Raw genomic sequence first — 27,942 nt, 5'->3', positions numbered from 1 at the left:
ATCTACCCTGCCACAGTTGCATTCAGGCTTTGGGGGGGTGTCATCTAACTACTGTATATTAGGTCACCCTCAGAAATGAGATGACTCATCTCAGTTGGTTTTTTTATGTTAGCCAATGCAGGTTCCTAGGACATGCTTGTAAGGGTAACCTAAGGATAATGAAAAGGTGCAGTGGACAGTGTTACACCTGTGAAATGTAGACACTATTACTCAAGCATTTGCCAGAGCAGAATACAGAAATTATAATAATAAGCTTTTTCCATCCAATTTGTGTGCATTACTTTCACTTTGAACAAAGAGCTTCCATTTTTAAAAGGCTAATTCAACATACCAGTATTTTGTCTGTATTTACAGTGGTCACTGGTTGCACCAAAAGAGATCCAGCTGGCAGAAATACAATATAATCACTAGTATACCTTAATGAAAAAAATATTACTTTATTAACAATCGAAAACGTGGTGGTAAATAGCATTGCTCTTTAACTAATAATCTAGCTGGAGTTTTCCTCAGACGTGATTAATAGATCAATTTTAACAATCAGGTTTATAAATACTATGTTGATGATATTATGATCTGCCACTATTTAGAAATAGTGTTTATGAAATGATTATGTGGCCTGCTCCAATAAAGTATTGCCTTTAGTCTTTATTGATGTTTTGTTTTTTTACACTTTTGTTTTTTCTAAACCCAGGCTATGGAAAGCAAGCTTCTAGTGGGAGGGAAGAACATCATGGATCACACCAACGAACAACAGAAGATGTTAGAACTGAAGAGACAGGAGATTGCTGAGCAGGTTAGCAACTCCTATTTCAACTCCTTCAGCTCCTCTATACAAAACAGTACAGTAAAGCACTTCCTGGAATGCAAGGCCAGCAAACTGAGAACAGTCTAGTACCAGATGTCTGTTTTAAAATGAAAATACATGTTTGCTATAAAATGTGTTTCTTAAAAAAACTGACATTTGAGGCCTATGTAGCTGCAATTACTTCAACTCACCACTGCTGCAATGAATTCAGACTGGTTTATTTAAAACCACTCTGCCATGCTTCTTGTTTCATATAAAAGAAAACAGTTCTAAAAGCCTTTATGCTGAATTGTTAAATTCCAAGTTCCTACTTCTCATTATGTTAATCGCTAAAGCAGTTTGTGCAGTTCTCATCCTTTGCAATGTAATGAGAAGGTTTGGGCACTTGGCAGAGCATACACTGTTTACTGATAGTAATAGCTTCTGTCAGGCTTCCAGAACAGCAGGTAATTAAGACTTGCTTGTTTTTATCCACATTGATTAAAGATACACCTCTAACAGTCAATTGATATGAATGGGACCTTCACCCTGTTTTTAATATGATTTGAACTGCAAGCAGCAACAATTTACTTCCTTCCATATGTGTGTGTATCTGTTGGTGGCCATGGCCATTAAACTTCATGAGATTGGCCTGAAAAGACAGTCAATCCCAATTTTTTAAATCTGCATTTTTTTCATGATAGCATCTTGACCCCAATGAAACTATGTAGGACATCAAACTGCAACCTAGTTCTCCTAGTGATGCTAGTGTTGCCCAGGCCTACAGGTCACAGGTCAAGATGGGGTTATGAAATTACTCTATTGGAACCCGTAAAAAAAAAAACTAAAAAAAAAAAAACTATTAATGTTATTGGTTGTGTATGATGTATATAACAAATAACTTCCTATTCCTTATATACTATCCTCCAGCAAGTATTGGACACACCTGGTGTTACAGAACAAGTAACAAGGTAGCAAAATTAAGTAAAAATACATGAGAGCAATTAACAATATTGTGGCAATAACAATAAATACAAAATGTAGTGTGTTAGTAGAGTCATAACTCCCAAGGTCTGCTGATAAAACAATGGCATTGCCACAGTACGTGAGGTCATTTATTTAGCTAATGGGTCAGAGAATCCGGACTCATGCTTTAATTATTTAAAAATATTATCGGTATATACTGTAAAATAAGCTACCCATAACAGTAATGGTACTTCTGTCATGTAACTACTTTGTTTCTAGCTTCTAGTTTTCCAGTTTCTAGTTTTATGCAGTACAGTTTTTTTAAAAAATCCTCTAAGAAAATATGCCTTTTCACAATGTCTTAAAGAAGTTTGACATATTCTGTTTCTTGACAAAATTTTGCCCCAACTCTGACCTGGAACTAAGGAGCACCCTCTAAGATAAGAAGGTAGAATATGTGTGTCTCAACATCCAGGAGACATATGCATTCTGTGAGAGAATGCCAGCAAGCATAACTATATATGCCAGTTCAAATTGTGTTCCACTGGTTTCCCGAAAGAATTGAATGATCCTTTGTATAACATGTCCCTGAGCTGACAACTGAAAGAACATGATGTTGTGCAATTGAAGCATCCAGACTTTTAAGCAATCCTAAATGTAATACACCCACCCCTCTTTATATCGCCCCTCGCTATACTGCGGATTCAGATATATTGCGGTCCTGAAGTTGGCTCCCCATTTTTACAGTCTAACTGCGCATGCCTTAGCTGCACTATACATAGACAATTTCACTTAGAATTACTATTTGTTTTATTTTGTACTGCACATCACAAACTAAAATATACAGAACAATTAAAAACAAAGCATTAATATCGTACTGTTATCATATACACACGCATTGCACAACAACACAAAGCAAATTAAATATCTAAGCGGTTTTTTAAGCAATGCACTAGCAAAAGTCACAGGGCAGTGATGTCGGCTCCCTAGCAACAAGCCTCCTATGTTGGGAATGGATTCTTTCAATGCAGCGGTTTGGGCATTTGAGAAAGGAGACTAAGATTCATGAAATTAAACAGTGTGCTGCTTTTTATACGAAAAATGAGAAAAACCGGTTTGCATAGAGGATTTATACGGGACCCAGACACCCCTGATAAAACGAGGGAGTGGTTGTACAGTATTTGTTATAAGCCTATTTGTTTTTCTATGGGTCTCTTTCTAGATCGCGGCCCTTGATATATAACGGATTTGTATTGGGCCCCGACACCCGCGATATATCGAGTGGGTGGTGTAGTTCAGTTTGTTCACAGCCAATGGGGTCGAGTTATCAAGCCAAGTGGAAGGTAACTGAAATAAATAAGTCTTCAGTTTTAAGGGATTTATCTTAAAAAAAAAAAAATTATCTTAAAAAATAAAATTGGGCCTGCGTTGGTGTATTTATTGTAATAATACTTTTAAAATTCCAAATCACTTTCACATTTGATGTAGTAGCTGAGCATGATTTAAAACTTCCATTTAATTACTGTGACAATATTTTCAGACACAAGGACCTCTTATTGTGTAGACAGTGTATGCAAAGAATCTGGGGAGGCTATTGACAATTTCGAGATTAGCACTGGCAGTTCTAATATGTTTTGCCAGCCTTTGCCTTTGAATTACTTTCCTCCTCTACAGTAATCCTAGACTGTTCATGCAAAAAAATGCTAAAATGTTTTAAGCATTAAATCTCAGCAGGCTTTTGACGTTATTACCATTTGTGTGTGTGCTTTATCTGCTACCCTCTTACAAGTCTTGGAACACAGACTCCATCAACCCTGTGTCTACTTTCCACGAAACTCTGAGTCTCACTTTATTGATGGATTTGGAGACGTGTAACACTGCTAATGAAGTTTCTCAAATATGAGATGAAAGCAAGATTATTCAGTAGGCACAGTTTTAAACATAACTTTGTTTGGTGAAAAATGGTTTCAAATGCTTTAATATTAATTTTGTATATTTATTCCTAAACTTTTTTTTTTTCTTGGGTGGGGGGCAGGGGGTATTCATGTATGGTATTTTTTGTACCAGTTGAAGATAAAGAAATTCTGATTGGTGCTGTATTAATGACACTTGTCTTGAATGTTTCAAAAGAGGGTTTGTTCTCATGTACGACACATGCTAACATTTTTCGAGCAGGGTAAGTTTTGTGTAAAGAGACCGGTAGGATATCGAGCTTCTATTTTATGGTGGGGTAGTATCAGGAATGAGATTTTTCTCTCTCTCTCGCTCCACTCCAACTCCCTCTCTCCGGGCTTTTTTCTGAACAGAAGCAGCGCGAGAGGGAGATCCAGCAGCAGGTGCTGGCGCAGGATGAAGAGACAGTGGAGCTCAGGGAGACCTACTCCTCTCTGCAGCAGGAGGTCGAGATCAAAACCAAGAAACTGAAAAAGGTGAGCCAAACAACAACCGTGTCTTGGGCTATAGATGGGGGGTTGAACACACATATACACAATGTAGAAAATATTTTTGCAAGATATAACCCTAATCTTAACCCTAACCCTAACTTCCCTAACCCTAACCCTTTTCTGATGCAGTTCTATTCTCACATATTATCGTGCAAAAAGATTTACACAATAAGTACATTGTAACTGTGCATAATAACATTATAATTATGTGTAAGTATACATGTATTTACTAGGGTTGGGCACAATATCAATATTTTGATATGATATTGATATCGTTCTGTCAAAATTGCCACATACTCTTTTTATATATACAGACGTGCACAAATTTGTTGGTACCCCTCCACAAAAAACGAAGAATGCACAATTTTCTCTGAAATAACTTGAAACTGACAAAAGTAATTGGCATCCACCATTGTTTATTCCATATTTAATAGAAATCAGACTTTGCTTTTGATTTTTTATTCAACATAATATTGTAAATAATAAAACAAATGAAAATGGCATGGACAAAAATGATGGGACCGCTAACCTAATATTTTGTTGCACAACCTTTAAAGGCAATCACTGCAATCAAACATTTTCTGTAGCTCTCAATAAGACTTCTGCACCTGTTAACAGGTAGTCTGGCCCACTCTTCCTGAGCAAACTGCTCCAGCTGTCTCAGGTTTGATGGGTGCCTTCTCCAGACTGCAAGTTTCAGCTCTTTCTATAGATGTTCGATAGGATTCAGATCAGGACTCATAGAAGGCCACTTCAGAATAGTCCAATGTTTTGTTCTTATCCATTCTTGGGTGCTTTTAGCTGTGTGTTTTGGGTCATTATCCTGTTGGAGGACCCATGACCTGCGACTGAGACAGAGCTTTCTGACACTGGATTTCATTGTGCCCTGCACAGATTCAAGGCACCCTGTGCCAGGCGCAGCAAAGCAGCCTCAAAACATAACCGAGCCTCCTCCATGTTTCACTGTAGGTATGGTGTTCTTTTCTTTGAAAGCTTAATTTTTTCGTCTGTGAACATAGAGCTGATGTGACTTGCCAAAAAGCTCCAGTTTTGACTCATCTGTCCAAAGGACATTCTCCCAGAAGGATTGTGGCTTGTCAATATGCATTTTAGCAAATTCTAGTCTGGCTTTTTTATGTTTTTCTGTCAAAAGTGGAGTCCTCCTGGATCTTCTTTCATGGAGCCCACTTTCGCTCAAAAAGCGACGGATGGTGCGATCAGAAACTGACGTACCTTCACCTTGGAGTTCAGCTTGTATCTCTTTGGCAGTTATCCTTGGTTCTTTTTCTACCATTCGCACTATCCTTCTGTTCAATCTGGGGTCGATTTTCCTCTTGCGGCCGCGCCCAGGGAGGTTGGCTACAGTTCCATGGACCTTAAACTTCTTAATAATATTTGCAACTGTTGTCACAGGAACATCAAGCTGCTTTTAGATGGTCTTGTAGCCTTTACCTTTACCATGCTTGTCTATTATTTTCTTTCTGATCTCCTCAGAGAACTCTCTCCTTTGCTTTCTCTGGTCCATGTTCAGTGTGGTGCACACAATGATACCAAACAGCACAGTGACTACTTTTCTCCATTTAAATAGGCTGAATAACTGATTACAAGATTGGAGACAGGTGTGATACTAATTAAAGAAACTAATTCGTTTGAAATATCACTATAATCCAATTATTTATTATCTTTTCTAAGGGGTACCAACAAATGTGTCCAGGCCATTTTAGAATATCTTTGTAGAATAAGCAATAATTCATCTCTTTTCACAGCTTCTTTGCTTTATTCTATGACATACCAAAGACATGCAAGTATACATGATAAAATAGCTTTTAATTTCATCACTTTTCAGGAGGAATGAAGCATTATTTCAATGAGCTGTAAGGGTACCAACAAATTTGAGCACGTCTGTATATATATATATATATATATATATATATATATATATATATATATATATATATATATATATATGCTGTGAGCACACTCTTAAACTCAGGGGAGACGTTTAAGGAGGACAGAGATGTTTTAAACTCCTGTAAATGGTTTTGTTCATGCACTGGGCATGCTATATGTCCAGACAACTTTTTAATAATCAAGAAAATGACACAGACTCATTTAATTTGAAGTTTTAACAAATCAGAGCAGTAGTAGTGCTCTTTTCAGTTTATTAAATGGTTTAAAAATTGGATTGGTTGGTTGCGCACACCACCGTAAATCCCAAGTAATAAGCAATCTGGGCGATCCAGTGATTTTACAGGTTTAACAGCATTAGTACTTCAATACAGTAATACAGATATGGTTAATTATATGCTTAGCCCTTAGGCTAGTCATGCAAAAAGCTAAAACACCCACTGCTATGTCTTATAACATTCATTACACCACTCTCTTAAAACTAACACATAATGTATAGCAATGCATCCAGTATAAAAGAGATATACATTCAAATATATGCTTACCTTCCAGTATATGGAAGTGTGTAGGATATATGAAAAATAAAAAACTGTCTTCAAAAGGCAAAGACTAATAACTTCGGACCAAACAGCAATCGGTTTTTCAGAAACCCTCAGAGCATGGACCATGTTAGCTTGCAAGATCAAGATCAATGGTATGCTCTGGGCTTATATAGGATTTTTCCTCAATTGAATACATCAGGAGTCCCAATTAAATCTGATCATCAATCTGCCTTGACAGTTCTTATTTTTGAGTTAATGATATTTTCTAGAAGGATCCGGTCAACTCTTTGTTTATATGTGTATTAAAAGAGATACCGTTTTATATATAACATCAACTTTCTGTGTGATTGTATTAACCTGGGTCTACTATATATTCCTTCTGAGCAGCATATCTCATCAACTTTTCACATTAGTTTACTTTCATATACAGGTCTGTTAACAAAATATTGGACAAAGTCTGTATGGGTTTATCACAAGCCTTTGAATAAAAGTACTAGGAATACAGTGTTCAGTTCAGTTATTTCCATTTAAATTTAATCTATAATGAACATGTTAAATATAATAGCCTTATTTAACTGTGCAATTCTTGGACTAAGCCAGACTTCTGTTTATTTGCCAAGGCTAGTGTTTTAATTAATATGAAACTCCACTGTAAGCACTTTTCCAAATTCACCACATGAAGTCATTTTTGGCTCTCAAACATCATCTCAATTAAAGTCGGTACCTGCCTGTGAACAGGATGGCTTCAGTGATGACGTCAGACCAGAAACACAGATTCAGGAAGTAGCGGGTGAGAGCTGAAACGCTACGGCGTTCAGCTTCTTTTATTAAATAATAAACAAAATCAAAAGATTTAAACAAACAAGACAGAAACAAAAAGGGCAGTTGTTTTTAGTTTTAGGTTTCATTTTCTCTCTCCTCGCTCTCTCCGCTCTCACTCTTAATACACTCTCCTCTGTACACTCTCCCCCTTTAGCACGGACAGCTGGAGGTTTTTATATTCTGGCCGAGGGGTTAACTAGCTATTAATTATCTTATTACCCCTCGGCCACAGTCTGCACGAGTTTTGTAAGGATGCGTGACTGTCAGCTAGTTAAATAATCAGTAAATGATCAGTCACGCATCCTCACAAGGTTTTAAATACAAAACAATAACAAATAACAATTGGCTTTCGCCGTAATATAAAACATAAATCATAATATAAATAAATAACAAACAAAGGGGTGGGACACTCCGCCACACTGCCTGATAAGAACTGATACTGTAGACAACTTTTCTAATTTAAATGAAATGCTCGCTTCGGCTGCCAAGGTTTCATTAATTTCTATGATATAATGAAGAGAGTTAATTTTGCTCATTATAGAAAGGTCTTGGATTCAAAACCGCTGACGACAAGTAAATCTCGCTTTGACTGCCAAAAATAATTCAGAATACTTCAGAATATTTAATATGCAAGCAGTCTGAGTGGGGAACAACAGGCAACAAATACCCCACCAACATTTTTTTTTTTTTTTTTTTTTTTTTTAATATATTTAGGTAGGCATGAGTATATATTGGCCTCCACGATTGCTTTTTTGACATCACTATGCCATTCAGCATAATGTTATTTTCAGAAGAAAATTTCTATTTTTTTAGGCCATTTGTGGCCTAAAAGAAACTAGTTAATGCTTGAAGTTATGGATTACAGCAAGCTATATTTTAAACAATATATATAGTAAATATATATAGTAAATACTGGACTGGAGAGGAGGGCCATAGTGGTGTAATGATGTTAGGCAAATAGTTAATCTATTTTTGCTCCTATTAGACAAGAATTTCTAATACAGAAATACAGATCTCGATTTCCTGCTAGTTTCAACATATGCAGTGGGGATTTTCCACGTAACAAACAATAACCTGTACCCTACGTACAGTTTAGCCCATATAGAAGCCCACATTCTCAAAACTTTTCTGAATATTTCTATTCCCAAAGGTGCGATCAGTAAGGTAAAATATAGCTTTTGTTATTTTGATTTGGCTGTATCCCTCCTGAGCACATCCAAATTACAGAACTGAATCTGAACTTTGAAAAAAGAAGAAGGTGAATATTTAATCTCCTGTTTAGAGGCACTGTTGTGTGAAGTTAGACTTACAGGGATATGAGGAACAAAGCTGATAAAAGCTGCACAATTCTTAATGGTATGCTGAGAGATAATGGCAGTCTGACACATTTACTAATCTTACCTCAGAAGCTCATAATCCATATGGAGAAGAACTACATAACTTATTTTGTTACAAAATAAACTATAGTAGTTATTAATATTGCAATATCGGACTAACATTTAAAGAATGACTGCCGGATTGCTGAAACAAATGTGAACCTTAGATGTTTGCTTGATGGTACAGTAAGTTTAGTTATAGTAATTGAAGACTCACTGTCTGTTCGCATGATGTGCAGTAGATCCCATCATTCGTGCAGCTGAGTATAGATTTGTTAGGGTCGATATTACCCTGTGCAGCTAACTAAGCAGATAACAGCTAAAACTATAACCCATGTGTGGAAACAAACCTTACAGGAGTATTATCCCACAATCATACTCAGTTTTATCTGAATATATAAAAAAAAATACACTTGATAATCAAGAAAAGCCTTCTTTGCACTCATTACAGTTATAAAGCATTTGTTTACAGTCCCCCAAAACCGTCTCAGATGAAAGGTCATTTGACTATCAAACAGAATGCTGCAGCACCTAAGGGAAGGTTCACTAATGCTGTATCGTGTTATGCTCTGTTTTCCCTGTGCCTCTTAATTGTGAGACAACTTGTCTGAAACTACTGAAGAACAAGTAGTGATTCCAGGTAACATCGTTGGATCGACTAATGGAGAGATAAAATTGACATTGAACAGTTCTCTTATGTGTGAAACTGGCAGCCAAGCAGGCATCAGAACTAAGCGTGACCCGCAGCTTCTACAGTGTATATTCCTCCGAGACCCATGTTAGAAATAATATGCTAGAAAAAGACAGTGGATGTTGTGGAACATTATCAGACACTTCTTGAAATGCAACTAAAAATTGAGTAATTGTCGGTGTTTGCCTGGTACTTTTTTATTTTTATTTTTTATTTGTGGGACCCTGAACCATTATAAACTACCAGATTTCAGTATTATAAACCTAATCAGACTATCCCTTTATCCCCATTTTGTATGTTGACCACTGGACTACTGCTGCCTTCCTGCCGGTCACATTGGATATACTATGTAATAGTATAAAAAGGTTTGTCTTGTGATGTCTATACACACCATTGTCACATTTCTACCCAAACCTTGACTGGCTCAGCCTTGAATGCAGTTCATATTTGAAACCCATCTCTGGCTATTTGCCTGACTATATCCAAAATGTAAATTCAGATGGAAAAGATACCAGACAGGGGCTGAGATCAGCGGGGTTCCTTTCACTAACACTCCCTCGATTGACTTAGAACTAATTTGAACTTTCGCCTTTCAAACCTCACTCTCACCTTGAATGCACTGCCCACTGCTCGAGTCCCTGTCATTACCTATATGAGGCCAGTTTGTAATCAGTGACCACCAAAGTAATGTAACTAACCAGGTTAAAACCGCTCTTAGAGACTTTTCATTCCAAACCCCTGCCATTTCCTGATGTGGTGGGTATTCTTGCTATGATGTATCAAAGAATATATGGTTTATTTGTTATTAATGTTTTGGGGTATCTTTTTTCCAATTAAGATCATATCTTCTGTCTGCTAAAAAAGCACTTTAAGTTGTTATGTATTTCCCTTTGTTTCCTTGTGGTGAGCAGGGATATACATTCTGGCTGCTGGTGATAAGGCCTCATGTAGGCTACCAGGGATAAAGAATAATTTTATACAACCATTTTATTTTTTTTCAGGCCATTCCCATGTAATGGTCTATTTTTTAATAGAGTGCTCTGTTTTCTGAATATGCACCAGTACAGCATGTGATTATTTACTGCTCCTTATTGAGGAGTTTATTTAAAGCTTAATAATTTGAGGTAACCATCCAATTCACTACAGCACTATACTAGAGGAAGTCAAAAGTTCTATCCCACTTGTATCTTGAATATATATGCCATATAGCATATTCTGATAAGCCTCGATGGGATTATTATTTAGATAAAGAATAATTCATATGAATCAATAAATATAGCAGTTGGCTGTTAAGTTTCTATTCCTCTACCCCAGCTCAGAACAATCAAAGGCTGTAAAGGCTGTATACCTGCCACTGCACACTTCTTAACTGCTTAACCTGGATGTTAATGTAGTGAATAAGATGGACCTTCAGCCCAGAGCTAGAAGAAGCAAAGTAGAGGTGAAGTTGAGACAATGAGCATCAGGTTTGGATGACTGCGGGAGTACAAATTATTACACTAAGGTTTATCTACGGATATCTAGACTTACTAATTTAGAGCTATGACCAAAAGTTTTGCATTACCCTGTAGAAGTAACACTTTTTGCTTCATAAAATCGAAGGAAACCTGCTGAATAATGTTATGTTAACATATTGAATTACATACTGCTTTGTAGTTTTCCATATGCTTCACGAAAAACTGACAACAATTGAAATACAGGTATTTGATATTTGATGAAATACTGTACTACTATTATGGCTTCCGGTAGACTTATTTTTTTATATAATTTTGTAGTTAATTTGATTACATGATGTTAAATAAAACATATTTTCATAGAGTTTGAAAATAAAATGATGTCTCAATCCTAAAATAGGTGATGCTAAATTTTTGGTCATAGATGTACAAATGTGTAAATGTGTTTGTATAGTTTATTTTGTTCTTAGTACATTTTACATAATCTACTAAGCTTCTACAAAGTGTTAATAAAGCATTTTCACAGTACACTGTATACATGTTGTGGGGTTTGTGCTTCAATAGTACAGAAATCCATTATAAGACTGTTAATTGGCAGCTTGGAGAAGCTTGCTGTTCGTCAGCCAGCCTGTGCTTGCAGCTGAGCTTGCAGATGGATCTTGTGCAGTTTTGTAACTCTGTCTCGGATGTCCTCCTCTTACAGCTGTACTCCAAGCTGCAGTCGGTGAAGGCTGAGATTCAGGACCTCCACGATGAGCATGTGCGAGCCAGGCAGGACCTGGAGCAGAGCCAGACAGAGCTGACTCGGGAGCTCAAATTCAAGTGAGCTGACCCATCTTCATAGTTATCCTTGACAGCATTAACGTTAAGGACCGCCACACACCGGACCAGATGTGACAAGTGAAAATGTGCAGCAATGCGACAAAATGACTAGAACCTATACTTTTGATAAGTATCATTCACATCACAGGTGACATGACAGGTGATGCAGGAGCAACACTAGGGCGACACTGGAGCGATACGAAATAAATAGGATTTAATCCTTTTTTTGGTGATTTGTCATGTGACAACTTGGACTTGACCAATCAGAGAACAGCTTCAATGCACGTGGTCCAGCAGGGTGAAGCAGTATCCAAAATGGAGGAAACAATAATAATTGCCGTAGAAAAATAACCAGAGCTTTATGACAAAGATCATTGCAATTATAAAGATACAGATTTGAAAGGTCATACATGGGAATCTATTTCGAAGGAACTGGATAAGCCTGGTATATTTATTGCCATATATGTTGAAATACTGTCAGAGAAAACACTCATAATTTCCACATCATGTTGATGATAATGTGCCAGTCTTGATCATAGACGGCGTTTACATGCACAAGTCATTACAGTTTTCCTCACAACGAGTATGCCGTACTTTTCGGGAAATGCGTTGCTATGCTGTTCTGATTTAGGAAAAAAAGTCGGCTGTACCAATGCAGATTACTCAATTCACAGTCAGTTAGGGGAGGGGATATTTAAATGTCCGTGTCTGCCAAGCAATTAGGAAAAGAATGACTTTTAATATTTTGAGGAGAGCTTCATGCGTTGCCATGAAGATTTAAAAAAATTAACAAGAGAAAAGAATTAACTTGTTGTCGCGCACATTCCGAATTACTTCTTTGTGTTTCATCAGCTTTCCAACACACACACACACACACACACACACACACACACACACATAAAAGTATATAAAATAAAACTTATACTAAGTACAAGCTTTACTACTTAAAAAATAGAAATGCGTAATATCTAAAAGTTTTATTTAATTAAAGTAGTAAATGTATGTGGAAAATGTGTGAACACAGGGGGGTTACAATACAATACAATAAAAAAAACGGTATGATCCTTAGGCCTATATGAATACAAGATTGAGAACAGTGGGATATGTAAAAATACATACAAGGTTCCTGAGCAGCTTCATGCACTGGCAGTTCTGTAGGCAGAGTACCAGGCTGAGCATCCTAATGTTCCTGTACACATCTGCCTTTCCCTATACCCTGCCTCTGCTCCGAGAAGCCAGTGACTGCTGGTCTGCAGCTGCGATAGAAGTGCCAGGTGCAGAATCCGCTTAACACACACACATTATAATGAAACATGGATGTCTTATAATAGTATAAACATTCAAACAAAAGTCTTTATTTAAAGCAATACAGTACATTTATGTTGTTTTTTAAAAATATCCATTACTTATTGCACAATAAGCCAATTGATGCTAACAATTCATTCCAGTTCTGTGCGGTGGAAGAGGTGGAGCTCTGTTGTTCCTGGGACATCTTAAAAGAATTATAGAAAGAAAATATGACAACTACTGCTACTACTACTAATAATAATAATAATAATAATAATAATAATAATAATAATAATAATAATATGAGCCTAAAAGTTTAGTTGTGCTTAACAACATGCATTTATACAAACATTAATAACAGCCTATACGAGTCTTTTGCGTTCTTTCTCTGTGTGTGTGTGTGTGTGTGTGTGTGTGGTTTGGTATGGCTTTGCTGAGGAATAACGTGACATTCCGCCAGTTAAACGGGATCTCGTGAGACTCAAGCATGATTCCTGCTCCGGTTTGACCCTGCCCTTAAAGTCGCGCAGATCAAAGGACGTTCTTTTGCTGTTTCACAATGTATTCGTGTGACAACGTCACACAGTCGTGACTGTAGAGTTGATTTTCACGTGCATGTAAACCCAGCCATAGTTTTGTCAATAGCAATTTTTTATAGTTTTATAGATCTGGCAGTTTTAAAATCTGTCGCATCGCCTCGGTGTCGCTTCAGGTGTGTATGGTCATGTCGCTGCAAAAGTATCTTGTCGCCCGATGAAAAATCGCACTACTTCTGGGGTGTATACGGGTTTATTGCTTCTCATTTTGTTAGTGGCTGTAGCAAATAAAATAATTCCATATACTTGAATTGTTGCACACGTCCCTTCGCTATGGAGGTCTCATACGGTTTAAAAATTACAAATACAAAAAAAAAAAAAAAAAAAAAAGATGTATCTTCGTTTTTAAAAAGTATATCTGTAACCATAATAAGTTTAAAAAAACAAAAATAGTCTGGCACTTCCTAGACCTTCTTTCTTGTCATTAACAAACTAGCTGCTTCCCCTAATGACTTTGCAGTCTGTGACATGCTTTGATCGCAAAGTCACTGCTGATGTAAAATGACCTAGAAAGTGAAACAGCAGCACACTACCTGAAATTAAGGCAAGTAAGCTGAAAATGTTCTTTAACCGAGCATGGTACCACATTCTCTGTTGTTTGTAGGTACCTGATCATTGAAAATTTCATTCCCCCGGTGGAGAAGAACAAGATCATGAACAGGCTGGTCTTCGATGGAGAGGAGGAACAGTGGAAGTTCCAGCCCTTGGTACCTGCTGGAAAGTGAGTACAGCCCAAGCTCTTGTACTTTATTAGCTAAGAATATACTCATCCACTTGTGTAACAGTTAAAAGAACCCTTGTGGTCTCAGTCGATGTCTCAGAATCATGTCTAACCTCAAAGTACGTCTGTCGCCAGGGTGTTTCCCTAAAGAGTAAGTAGCGGGGTTCTGAAAAACACAGCATTATATGTCCCCATGTGTTGCTACAGCGGTTTAAATAATGTACCTGTAATTTTTATTTTCATTGTTAACATCCTGACAACTTTTTACACTTAGAACTTTAAAATCTGTTTCAAAGGTTTTTTTCAAAATGGCCGCAGTACTGGGGTTTGAGATGTGTCCTCTAAATCAGTGGTTTTCAACCCCGGTCCTGGTTACCGTGTGCTGGTTTTCAGTCCAACTGAGCTCTCAGTTACTTAACTAGACCTTTAATTGAAATTATAATTTGCTTAGTTAGACATTTTTAATTGTTTTCAGCTCTTAAACAGTTGCATAGTTCAAGTTAGCTATAACATTTTATAAGTAACTTTAACTTGTTGAAAAACCACTGCCCTAAATCACTCAGTTTAGATTATTTTGTATTATTTCATTTATAGAACAGAAATAACAAATAAACTGGCTTGTGAGCCCTGCTGTATTCCAATTGGTGTTTAATTGCTTTGCCCAACCTTGACTACCTGTGGTGTCTAGAGATGAACACAGTCCACCCGATTATAATTCACTTCCAGAAAAAAAAAAATGTAATTCAGGTTTAAGAATTAATTCAGAATTATAATTGTTAATTTAGGACAGGTTTCAAAAGGGACAAAGGCAATGATTAAAGTGATTAGACTCATGCCTTTTAATTATTGGAGAAATGATTTACCCAGGCTGGTCCCAGTGAAATTCAATACTGGGATTCAGTTGGATAGGATCGAGGCTCAGGGAGGGACGGTAACTGGCTCAAGGTCACTCGGTGAGTCATGAAATAAGCTGAGATTTTGGGTCTCAGTGTCAGGCCTGTATTCATTTAAAGATTGCCAGTGATAAATGTGAGCAATGGTGACAAACATCAGCCTCGGCAATATTTTACATCACTTGCTTTTCTATTACACCAGCGATGGTGGCTTTCAAGGCTCCATGTTAACTGCAGCTCTTTCATGCGCCCTGAAGTGTTTTATTTTCATCATCATGGCATGTTTTAGTTCCTGCCTTGCCGACAAGTGTTCATTGTCATCACTGTCCTCATTTATTTGTTATGCCTAAATTATACCTTTTCCAGTTTGTTTCTAAACTGATCTTCACTTTTCTCACCACCCATGTGAGCCAATGGCTCTCTACACTCTAGGATGTTCTACACTCTAGACAACACTTTCTACTGTTAATAATTTACTTTGTATCTGCTTAAAAAATCATTAACAAAAAGCTACATACTTTACAAAATATATGTTGCCTTGATCGTAATGCTTGAATGCTGCCTTAAAACTGAACCCCATCAGTTTTTTTTGTCTTTATTGTGTTAATGGTATCCATCCCAAGCAAGAGTACAGCAAACTACTTTCTAAACAAAAATACCAATTTCAGTCAAGTTTTTAGAAGTATCAATATGTTGAATAAAACACGATGATCAAGCCAGATGCCTAGGTTTTTGTGTCACGGTACATTCTTCAGAGATACATCCAGTAAAGCTTATGTGTGGAGCTGTGTGGATGGTTGTTTCTTTTATTATTAGTTAGTTTACTTAGCAGATGCCTTTATCCAAGGTGACTTACAGAGTCTAGGGTGTGTGAACTATGCATCAGCTGCAGAGTCACTTACAATTACGTCTCACCCGAAAGACGGAGCACAAGGAGGTGAAATGACTTGCTCAGGGTCACACAATGAGTCAGTGGCTGAGGTGGGATTTGAATTGGGGACCCCCTGGTTACAAGCCCTTTTCTTTAACCACTGGACCACACAGACTCCACAGTACTGACTTTGTGGTATCTTTACATACTTTACAGTACTGACTTTGTGGTATCTTACTTGATCTAATCTACCAACTATCTAAGTTATAAATACTACCATTGATTACATCATTAAAACAGGAACTTTTCAGGCATTAACACATTTTTACAAACAGAAATTCAGTGTACGCTGTTTTTGTATTTTTATTTCTTTCTAATGAAAGCTCCCAGAGGCACATTCGCTATTTGCATTCTCTGGATAAGTTCCAGGCCAGTAAATCTAATCCAGTGTGCCTTGGGGTAGTGCAGGCAAGCCCAGATGACACAGTGCTGTGGCACCGATCTCAGTATCGTGCTTTGACAAGGTCAAAGCAGAGACCTCTCAGCATTGAACACGCACAAGAAGAATGTTACAGTGTAACTCAGTAAGAAGAGGTTCTGATTTGGAACAATTTATTTTCTAAAAGGAAACACATGTGGTCAGGTGTTAAAGAACTAATACGAATTTGGCATTTCTGTTTGGTGTTCTAATTTGTATTTCTTTTATTTTAAACAAATGGGAAGACTTTTGCTCAGGAAAAAAAAGCTTTTTAAATCTAGCACTTTAAACTTGATCATATGAAATATATGAATGTTTTTCCACAGCCAGGACTATGCAGAAAACTTTGTGAAAACTTTTTAAAAACCTTCCTTTATGAGTTTTGACTGTTTTAATAGTAACATTGCAGTGGGCAATTTGTTATAGATTAAGGACCCGATGGAATTAACTTTGTGTTGTGAAAAGGCATTTCAGGAAAACATCATTTCTTGCGATAAACTGAATGAGGAGCATTAGAGCATATGATTTTTAATTGGCTAACACATCCTCTATAATGACCCCAAATTAAAATTGATCAACATAAAATATATATTTAACTAAAATAATTTTCCTTGCTATTTAAATTGAGCCCTAAATGATTACACTATTTGTTTCTCAATAAGTAAATAATTAGTATGTATTGAAATGCTGAATGACAAATGACAAAAGCTGACCCATGTCTCTGTTTCATCTGCTGCCACCTTTCCTTATAGCTGAGCAAACATCTGACACAGACTGTTACCCATTGTATTCATCACTTTCAGTTATGCTGTGCACTGTAATACTTTACATGACAGTGTTATTACATGTTCCCTTTAGAAGGCAATCTTTGTTGCTGCTTTTGTAATTTTAAATACAGTGTAAAATGTAATCACTTCTGTTCCTTTTTTAACAGCAAGAACAGTCAAATGAAGAAGAGGCCTGTCTCTGCAGTGGGCTACAAGAGACCAATCAGCCAATTTGCACGGGTTGCCATAGAGATGGGAGCTCATCCTAGATACCGGGTAGGTGATGAATGGGGACTGCTGGGATGGTAACCAGCCCAGGGGACTTCCCACTAAAATTGCCTTTTTAAGCCTCCGTGTTAAACAAAAAAAAGTTATGAAGGCAGAAGAATTGGGTGTACCTGTTACTTAATGCACCACAGTCTAAGTAAAATGTAGATGTAAAAGGGAACACATTCTATATTTGTTATATAAAAATGATTTAAACGAAGTATTGTGTCAGAGAATTGCCATTTCTTGTATTTATTTAGTTATTGTTTATTAGTATTACTAATTTATTTTGTAATGAGGAAAATTACAGTGTTTTTGTCAGTAGTACCTTTGCAAGAGCGTTTTGTTTTATTTCTCAGTGACCCTTGCGAAAACAAGTCTCAGGTCACATTTCCACATCTCTTTGATTATTGTGTTGAAGGTCTTGTTGTTGCTTGGTCTAAACAGAGAGACAGCACAGCAATTAGAGGAGGGTTTCACCAGCTCTTGAATTAAGTCATTTTTACTGCAGACAATTCATTGACAATGTCTTGTTAGTTTTCTTTCCTGCTTTCAGTAAATACTTTGCTTTCTTTCTGTTTTTATACTCTCATTTGGTATTTTGTATGTGTGCAATTTCACATTGTACTTAATTGGTATACAGATTTTGTAAGAGACTGGAGCATTGATGCACTACAAAAATGTAGGGATGTAATGTAAACCAATGTAATTAAAAAATAACAGTTTCACACAATGGGAAAGCCACTGAAAGGAATAATATTAATTAGGTTAATTAGGAATAATATTAATTAGGAGGATGTGGAAAGAATATCTTGAAGCAGGAAGGTAGAGTTATAAGGGTCCGACATATTGGGCATAATGACTGTGCGCATTCTTATGCAGACCAAGACACAGAGACATTGAACTGACCTCCAAAAGTTCACCACATCATTTGTGAATCTTATCGTGAGGGTTTTCTGTTACAACTTATAAACCATGTTAGCAACACAGTATAGAATTGGGGGATAACATGCGGGTCGAGACACATAACACGCGTTGTCAGATTGTCTTGGTCTGTTTTTATAAATAAAACATCATCCTATGGCTCAACTTTTTCTATAAATTTACATTACAAGATATAATGCATATTTTAACAATGGAATACAGTCAGAATGCATAAACTGTGGTTATAAAAGAGAAGTACACCATAGGCTTAATTTAGTTTGTTCCATATATTCAAGAAGGCTGTGCTACATTTGCTTTTATTTTTCCCATATGCTGTGCCTCAGATTTCCTTTTGTATGAAACGGGTTACGGTGCACAAAGAGAAATGTATGGTAACACACAAAAAGCTCAATAAGGGATATCGGTTAGTAGATATTTAGATTTATCTTAGTCTGCACCGTGCACTCTGTGTGCTTGGTGATGTCAGCACAGTATTGATGTCTGCAATTAGCGATATTGATTTGTATGGCTTTTATCTTTTATTATTAAAAGCACTTGCTGCAAACATGGTGCCCTGGATACAGTGGGTAGTATTGAATAAATGAATGTAACGTGTGATTTAGAGGGAGCTTTCTATTGCATGCTTCTCTCAATAATGCAGGAGTCCTTTGGAGTCACCAGAGTGGAAAACAGCCACGCCAGTTTAGAGGAAATAGGCTATGGCGTCCCAGCTCGTCCTTTCCAGCAGAATTCACACCAGACTGGAAAATATTATTCACAGAGACAGGTTTAGGTAAAACAAACAAAGCACCACCCCTTTCGGAAACAGCAGGTTACAGAACAAAATTAAAACTAGCGTTGCATGGGCCAATCCAAGTGGTTTAATATTCTATGTATTATTGCTTTGATAATGTATAAAATTATAAATGAGGTGCTCAACAGCAAATTAAAGTACTGACATGGATGTTAAGTAGCATTCATTTATACTTTTTAAAGGGCAGGTATCCCAAGTGGCGCAATTTTGAGGTTCTTCGTTTCCGTAACATTTAATTTCATTTAAAAAATATTTATAGATTGAAGCCTGGTGACCAAATATTGTATCATTACATTTTCTATGAATGGGATTTTATGTAAAACACACGCCATTGTATCATTACATGTTATACTTGTGGTGTAAGGCAAAGCCAAGTAATACTTTTATGCACACCCATAAAAAATGACAAAAACAAGAACATTTTTGACATTTTGTTAAAAGCAGTTTGTCGTTAGTTGGAGCTAATTAAAAGATAATGACCTGAGGTTCTATCAGCTTACTCATTGTTTATAAAACTGGACTGTGTTCCTTTTTTTTTTGGCCACATACAAATAATTATCCATAAATGATATTGCATATTTCCACCTGTCTGGGCTAATGAAAGCAGCAATTTGTAAGTAGTCTGGTAAGTGTTTTCAAGTGCTATGGAATTATTTAGTTTCTGTCATAAAGGGCACCTCCTCTGTGTTCATCTTCTTTGGGGAAGATAAGGATCACTGCACAGTTTGAATAATCTGCTACTCACTGCAAGGCTATTTGTGGGTAGCATTGAAATTGATTTTACACTGACAAACGATCAAGCACAGAAAGAAGCAGAATGTCACAATATGTTGCTTGATCCATCATTACTAAGGCTGTTTTTATTTCACAGATTTCACAATTTCTGTTAAATGTACCCATTACCATGTGATATGTAGTTCCCTGTGAAAACTCCCATTTCTGAAAAAATAGTGTAAATACACACATTTTTATCACTTAAAAATAAATACAGCTGCATCAAAGATTGGAATATTTCTGCCAGAAATCGCTCTGTCCAGTACAAGAAAGGAACATGTCACATGTCTGTTGTTATTTTCACATTTATTTATGTTTTGTTTGATAATTCACTGATTGTGAAAATGTAATGTCTTTAAAAGGTGGACATAAAAAACTAAATATTCTACAATTTAGCATTTGCTGTGTTTTAGGTGGGCATTTAAATATTTAGGACCATTTGCTGTATAATAACTAGAGAAAATGCATCATTTTTTTTTGTTGTTGATTTAATACAAAGTATGTTTAATCGTGATATATCTTGAAATACCTATTTTTAGACTGCAGCAGCAGTGTGGAGTAGCGGTTAGGGCTCTGGACTCTTGACCGGAAGGTCGTGGGTTCAATCCCAGGTGGGGGACACTGCTGCTGTACCCTTGAGCAAGGTACTTTACCTAGATTGCTCCAGTAAAAACACAACTATATAAATGGGTAATTGTATGTAAAAATAATGTGATATCCTGTAACAATTGTAAGTCGCCCTGGATAAGGCTGAGAAATAAATAAATAAAATAAAAATTATCAGTTAGCCACCAGGAGCATCTTGATGGACGTGAGCATCATTCCAGGAGCATCTTGATGGACGTGTTGGTCAATGTAGTTACTGCCATTCAAGGAGCATCTTGGTTGACATGTTGGTCATTATAGCCACTACGTTGAGGGATGAGGAGGTTGAAGCACTGACTCCCCTAACGAAATGGAACAAATACAGCATCTAGGGCTGCATCCGATTAATACTTATCTACAGAGGAAATTGTTTGTAGAAGAATTCTGTTTTTGGATGCACATTTTGAGAGCTCTGAATTGGCACTGTGGGATATTACTTATTGTTTATCTTGGTTTGAGTCCCAGGCAGATAATCTTAAAATGGAAATAGAACATTTGAATTGAAAATTAATGCAGGGTTGCAATACTTTATATTGTCCTGACGGGTACTTAGTTATATGATTAAATAGTTATGTAATTTCTAAGATTTTTCCATAAAAATGATGGTGTCAGTACCACTCTAACAGAAGGCTCTTTTACTTTTCAAATTTGGTATGACAATCTGGTAGTTAACAACCAAGCAAAGCAATTGGATGATTCTAAAAAATGAAACCAAATACTTTTCAAATTATTTCACATATCCTTTTGGAATTTTCTTATGAGCAAAATAGAGGACTGTAAGATTATTAGAGCCAATGGAGAAAAGACACATCCTGACCCATAACATTAGTTTCTCCTTGTTTGACTTAACTCAGGCGGAGAACATCATGTTCCTGGAGTTGGATATGACTCCTCCCACTTTATTTGAACTGGAGTTCCCCCGAGCTCAGCCAGAGCATGACATGGCCCTTCGCTTTGGCAGGGATCTGATGCTGGATAACTCTGCATACAGGGAGCACGCAGCTGCCTCCAGGGTCAAGAAATCAAGGTCATGGTGAGTAGAGTGAAGCTCAGCCATTGTTGAGCATGCCGTCTCTTTTTAGGTCTTCTCTGAAGTACCTCAATGTTATTGGAGATTTAGTCTCACCTGAGTCTGCAGGTCTTCAGTTGATTGCTTAAATTGGGCAGCAGTGTGGAGTAGTGGTTAGGACACTGGACTGTTGACCGGAGGGTCATGGGTTCAATCCCAGGTTGGGGACACTGCTGCCTAGATTGCTCCAGTAAAAACCCAACTGTATAAATGGGTAATTGTATGTAAAAATAATGTGTAAAAAATAATAATAATGTAATTGTATGTAAAAATAATGTGATATCTTGTAACAATTGTAAGTTGCCCTGGATAAGGGCATCTGCTAAGAAATAAAAAGAAAAATTATTTATTAATCAAATGCTTAATTGGGTTTAGCATTGGCCTGGTTGCTGGCAACTTCTAATTTAGTAAAACATTTCAATAAGGTACTTCTAAAAACCAGTAATGCAGGGTGCAAACCAAGTAGGATCCCTTCCCCATACTTTGGCTTAGTTTTCCAGAACAGGTCACATCTGTACTGTAACAAGCTGACAAAAAATGAGGATCACTTATAAAGTCAGCCAGTGGCTGATTATCTCAAACAATATGTGGAAATCCCACAAAAGGTTCTACATCCTATCAATAAGGTGTATTAACTGCACAGGTCATAGTGCAATTGTTATCCAAACAAACAAACTTTCTGTTTTCGTGACCTCCTTTCATTAGGGTTGTCATTATTCACTTTATACACGTGGGTTGTAGTTGAAGTACCATTCAAATGTGGTTACTAAATGGATTTTGTAGTGAGTATATGGATAGAATGCTGAACATATGTGTACATTAGAGTGGGGTGACCTCTATCATTCCCTTTTTATTTTCTAGGTGCCGACCACCAAGATTAGTTTCTTCCTCGTCTTCAAGCTTCTCACTGGCTTCTGGATCCCAGCATATCCCCCGTTCACAAGGGCCCTCAGCATCCTCACATCCATGAGAGGCACCCTGGTGTGCAAAGTGAAGAGCCCAGTTTAACCCAGGGGCCGCCAGCTTCCTTTTGAATCAGCATCTGCATAAGCTCTCTCTTTTTTCTTTTTTGTCCAGAAGAGCAAACTTTAGAAGCACTGGACTACTACTATAAGCAAGAAAACGAAAAAAAAAAATTCAGGAAGGTTTCTGACATGAGCCAGAGGCCGTTGAAGTGCCACTGTGCACCTGCACAATAGATCCTTAACTTTACTGATAATCATGTGGTAGTGCTTCGGGGAAGGCTTTCATAGTGTACAGAAGCGTGTCAAACACTGCACATTATATAAGGGAGCTCAGAGGTTATTTATTTATTTATTTTTTTTAGCTTTCATTGCAAAATCTTTGGCTGCATAGCTCCCCCTGTTTTAACAATGCAAGCCTGTCAGCAAGGGCTGCTGTTGATTGTAGGAGAATCTCTCTGCTTGTTTGTTCATTTTCCTTGAGAAAAGCATCACTGACCTGAAATGACTTTAAAGCTTATCAACGCATTGTGTGTATTTTATTTTTCAATACAAGACAAGCATCGTGAATAGCACAACGTCTTAGGTAACATGTACTGAATTAATGTAATTTCTTTAGTGCAGAAGGAACCGCTGAATTTTGCAATCCATTATATATAAATTGGCCAAAGCTCTTTGAAGTAAAACCCATTTGATGAAAGGGATGAAACCTAAGCTTTCAAAGATAAGCCTGTAGCCTGCCTCCAGCATGTCATCTTCCAGACAGATGCAGTGCAGCAACATCCACATGCTTACGATGCTTATATAAAGTTGATTTGATCGGTGAGGATTAAAACAGTCGGACGTTCCAGTTTACAGCTGGGATGATATTTTGCTCATTGCTACGTAGCTATTCTCATGTAGATTGTACACCTTCAACCTAAAACCCAAATCATTCACGAGTGGAAAATTATATATATTTTTTATTTGTTAACCCTTTACAATAAGTTGTTAGAATTACATTGAAGTAATCTTCAAATCATGATGAAATCCACACTTACTAAATTAGAGGAATTGCCTTCTTCCAACTCATATTCATATCCGTATAGGAAACAACGGCAAATTATTATTATCAATATTGTTTTGGTTTCCACACTGAGTAGCTCTTTTAGAAAGACAACTTTATTCCCTTTTTTATTAAAATCAAACAAGACAGCAAAGTGTAAATGTTATCATCTGTCACGACTACCTTTGTGAACGCAGATTAGTTTAAAAATGAGAGCTAGTCTGCACAGAATGTAGTTTACCAACAGTATGTCTGAAATTATACTATAAGAAAATCAGATCCTTTTAAATTCCAATCCTACATATTCCCTACATATTGACACTTGGTGATAAACATGTCCACTAACTATAACAGTGTAATTAAATGTGCATCTTTTTTTTTTCCTTCTTGCCTATACCTCTGGTCAGGTTAAAAGGCTAAAAACTGTTTTGGAAGGTGATAGGTATCACATCTGTTTACTTAGTTGTGTAAGCTATGTTCTGTATATTTTTATTTCAGTGTGTATATAGAAACTGTATATAGAAAATAATCACATTGCAATGATATAGCTTTGAAATAACCTCAAAAATGATACTTAAGTTTTGTTTATTTATTTAATTACCTATGAAACACTGGGCACTATGTACTGTGGTAGGGCCTATTGGTTACGTGAGATGAAAACAATGAAGATAATGTGAGAACAGTTCTGGAATTCCTCCAATCTTTTGTATTTGACATGTACATAGTATGTTTAATGTCATTCCTCTGTCTTAAAACACTTGAGTTGATACACTGTCCCTCCAAGAAACTGCACTCATATTCCCCTTACTGCTCATGGATATGAATGTTTACAGTGTCCTTTAAATGCACAGTAGAGTATCTAGTAAAATGGGAGGTAACCAAGGTGGATGTTGCTGCGAGTGAGTACATTATACCCGTTTTCCCATGGCTATTTGTCCAGCCGAGCGAGAAATAAACTGTGAAACTCCGGCCTCCTGAATCTGTCTCGGAGCCAAGCAGAGCCAGGGGCAGGTTTCATGATTTTCATCATTAAGTTAGTCAGTACACTCGAGGAAGACAAACAATATGGCGTGCAGCAAGTTGGAGGAGAGAAAAGTCAATTTCAGTAGTGTTCAGTAATAAATGAAGAAATAAAACGAAGAAAAACACAACCATCTACATGCGACCAGACACATTCATTGCATGTAACGTCAGCTGCACTGCTTGGGCTGTGCAGTGGAAAAACAACCAGGCTCCTTCTAAGCCGTTACTGGGATGTTGGTATGTAAAAAGTTGCCGATAATTCATGGTCTCAATATATCATTCAATAATAAGCTGTGAATTGTCCTAGTGATTTCTGATTTTACCTTTTAAATTTCCAAGAATCAATTTGGAACGATTGCTCAATTAATCTTTTCTTACTTGACTGAGAAGAAGCAGATGTGTTTTTATGACACAAGTTATTTCATGGCATTTTAATTTAATCCTTAGAGTAGAAGTTTATTCTTGTCTGGATCCCAGGCAAACACATGAAATGTCTGAAAGATAAGCTGACTATGTATTTAGCATGAAGTGTAGGATGGGGATTGTCATGAAGAAATGTGACACAGCTCACCTAAACATACATGCTTTAATTGAGTTCAGCATAGATTGCTGTTGACTGGAGTTAGGAGTTACTGTAGGTGAGGAAATGTATCATCTAATAGCCACAGTACAGAATTGTATGCTATGAATAATAATTTAAAGCCTTAATAATTTAAACTCCATGCAATGTACAATCAGTGTAGCACCAGTATTGGCTGGCGTCTAAAATACTGTACAATAGATGTAGTAGATTGAATGGTTTTGGGGGGAAAATGTATTACAATAGTTTCCTCAATCACAAGCATTTGTTGTCATTGTTTTGCAGACCAACCGACTTATTGGCTTTCCACGAAAAAACAAACATTGAAAAAAAACATTCAAGGACCTCACCATCTTTATATGTCCATGCAAAAATTATTAATTAATATCTCTTATGTATTAATTAAATCTTTGCTTGTTACATTAATTCCATGAACTTAAAGCTTCCTCAAAGTTTCCACCCCAAGATAAAAAGTTTATTTAACTGGGCCCTTGGTTTCTTTCAGTTGTTGCAGTGGTGACAAAGCAGAACCTCAACATTTCAAAATGTAACTAGTGATTACAGCGCTCCTTATTTGAAACACAGCATTCCAGAGGCACACGGCCATGAAATCAATTTTAATGAAACAGCAGCAGCTACAGTATATTTATTTTCTCCCCAAGGGTGATTTATTGTTCCCCCTTTTAACATCACTAAAATAGAGTGAGTCTGTGAAAGAGACGGATTATCATATTTAGGGTGGCATTCTTAAGATCTGCCACTGTTTAGTTTGCTCAAAATCGACCCTTATACGGGTTTTGCAAGTGAAATGGCATTTAACAGGAAGGAAGAGTCGCAACCATACAGGTTCACTGAAGAAGAACTATACTTCTGTGCAACCCGGTTTCATTTGATATCTTAAACTTTTTATTTGGGGTAAAATGAGAAAGCCTACACTCCAACAGTTCAGAGTTTGGCTGCAGATAGGACAGATACGCTTAGGATTACATTAGTTAATAAAGAGGAGGTTAAGAGAGTGTCAGTGAGGGCAGACACATGCACAGTAAGCCTCTCACTAAATAATGTATGTTGTTTATTGACACTGTTTCATATTACAGCTAATCTTCTACCAGAGACTGCACTGGGCAATGGTGTATGGCTATTGTGCCTCATAAGTCACCATCCATTACTATATTCATTTACTCCAGTAACTGTTGAAAGAAAAATCAAAAACATGAATTAATCAATTACAAAAGCAGGAGGGAGTTCAAGACTCAAACATGGGATCCAATCTGATTCCCCACTGGTTTGCCGTTTCTTGCCTTGCATTCATTCATCCTTTGTTAAATGTGCCTGCCAAGGAACATATAGGGGTTTGCTTGAGCATTTCCATCAAAATGCCAAAAGATATAGCTGCGGATGGAATCTAATGAATTACAACAAACTGTATGTGCAGATTAGGTTACTTTTGTATACTGTATGTATGTCCAATGTGTATGTCCAACATTCCATACATATTATTATTATTATTATTATTATTATTATTATTATTATTATTATTATTATTATTATTAACTGAAGATGTAAACGTAAATAAAACAAATACAGTACTGTAGTTGCATATGCACAACTATGCAGGGAAATGATGTAAATGTCATTTCCCTTAGACAACTTGTAATTCCTGATCATTATCACATTCATTTGGTGTAAACTGAGCAGTGCCATGTCAGATGAATTATGCTATTTTTGTAAGACTTACTGACTTTCCATACTTCCATTCCTTTATTTTTAATAAGTGTTTATTACTGAACTAAATTAATTGACGGTTATCTTTTGTTATTCAAGCTGGGAGAAAAGGTCATTGCTCATGTGCATTTCTAATTCTGCACACCTCAATATAAATAGCCTCCTAAATGTCTTGCTCGCAAAAAACAAAAAAAAGCAAAAACACTTGTAAATACGGAAGGTGCTTCTGATATAATGCTTGGAAATATATTTCTAACCTGGGGAAAAAATAAACGCCACCACCCAAGCGTTTTGTATACTAGAAGGGGTTTCAATATTTCTGTGTGCAATTATACTGTATGTTTTATTTCCTTGTCTTATATGTGTGCCCCATTGGGGCAGTCTGCTGTATTTGACACAGTTGTGTGAGAAGACTGTATTGGGAACAAAAGAAAAATCATCTGTAATTTAGATTTTGAGCAGGAAAAGGTAAGGGCCTTGAAGAGGACCACATTTCTCTTCCTGTTTCCGTAGCAATGTGTTCTGAATCGGATTGATTTCATTGTGTGGCTTTTCCTTTTCCTCTTTTCATTCTTTTTTTTTCTAGCAATTGTTTAATGTGCTATGGAATTCTGCTGTACTGTAAATTGATGCTGGAAATTGAAATATTAATTGAGCACTATTAAAAACAGAAAATTACCAATAAAAGAAAT

General features: G+C 36.7%; 1 protein-coding gene across 1 annotated transcript in view; it reads left to right on the top strand.

Moving 5' to 3' along the window:
- The window catches only part of LOC117403241 (kinesin-like protein KIF3C), a 75,005-nt gene extending 47,063 nt beyond the window's left edge, over positions 1-27,942 (top strand). Inside the window, exons 2-8 of the mRNA XM_034005243.3 lie at positions 692-793; positions 4,057-4,179; positions 11,691-11,809; positions 14,297-14,413; positions 17,590-17,698; positions 21,701-21,879; positions 22,777-27,942. Of these exons, the coding sequence (XP_033861134.2) occupies positions 692-793; positions 4,057-4,179; positions 11,691-11,809; positions 14,297-14,413; positions 17,590-17,698; positions 21,701-21,879; positions 22,777-22,885 (858 nt within the window). The 3' untranslated portion in view covers positions 22,886-27,942. The remainder of the gene's footprint in view (positions 1-691; positions 794-4,056; positions 4,180-11,690; positions 11,810-14,296; positions 14,414-17,589; positions 17,699-21,700; positions 21,880-22,776) is intronic.

This window comes from Acipenser ruthenus, chromosome 5, assembly GCF_902713425.1.
Source record: "Acipenser ruthenus chromosome 5, fAciRut3.2 maternal haplotype, whole genome shotgun sequence".
In the NCBI taxonomy this organism is placed as follows: Eukaryota; Metazoa; Chordata; class Actinopteri; order Acipenseriformes; family Acipenseridae; genus Acipenser; species Acipenser ruthenus.
This window is presented reverse-complemented; position numbering and strand designations above follow the sequence as displayed.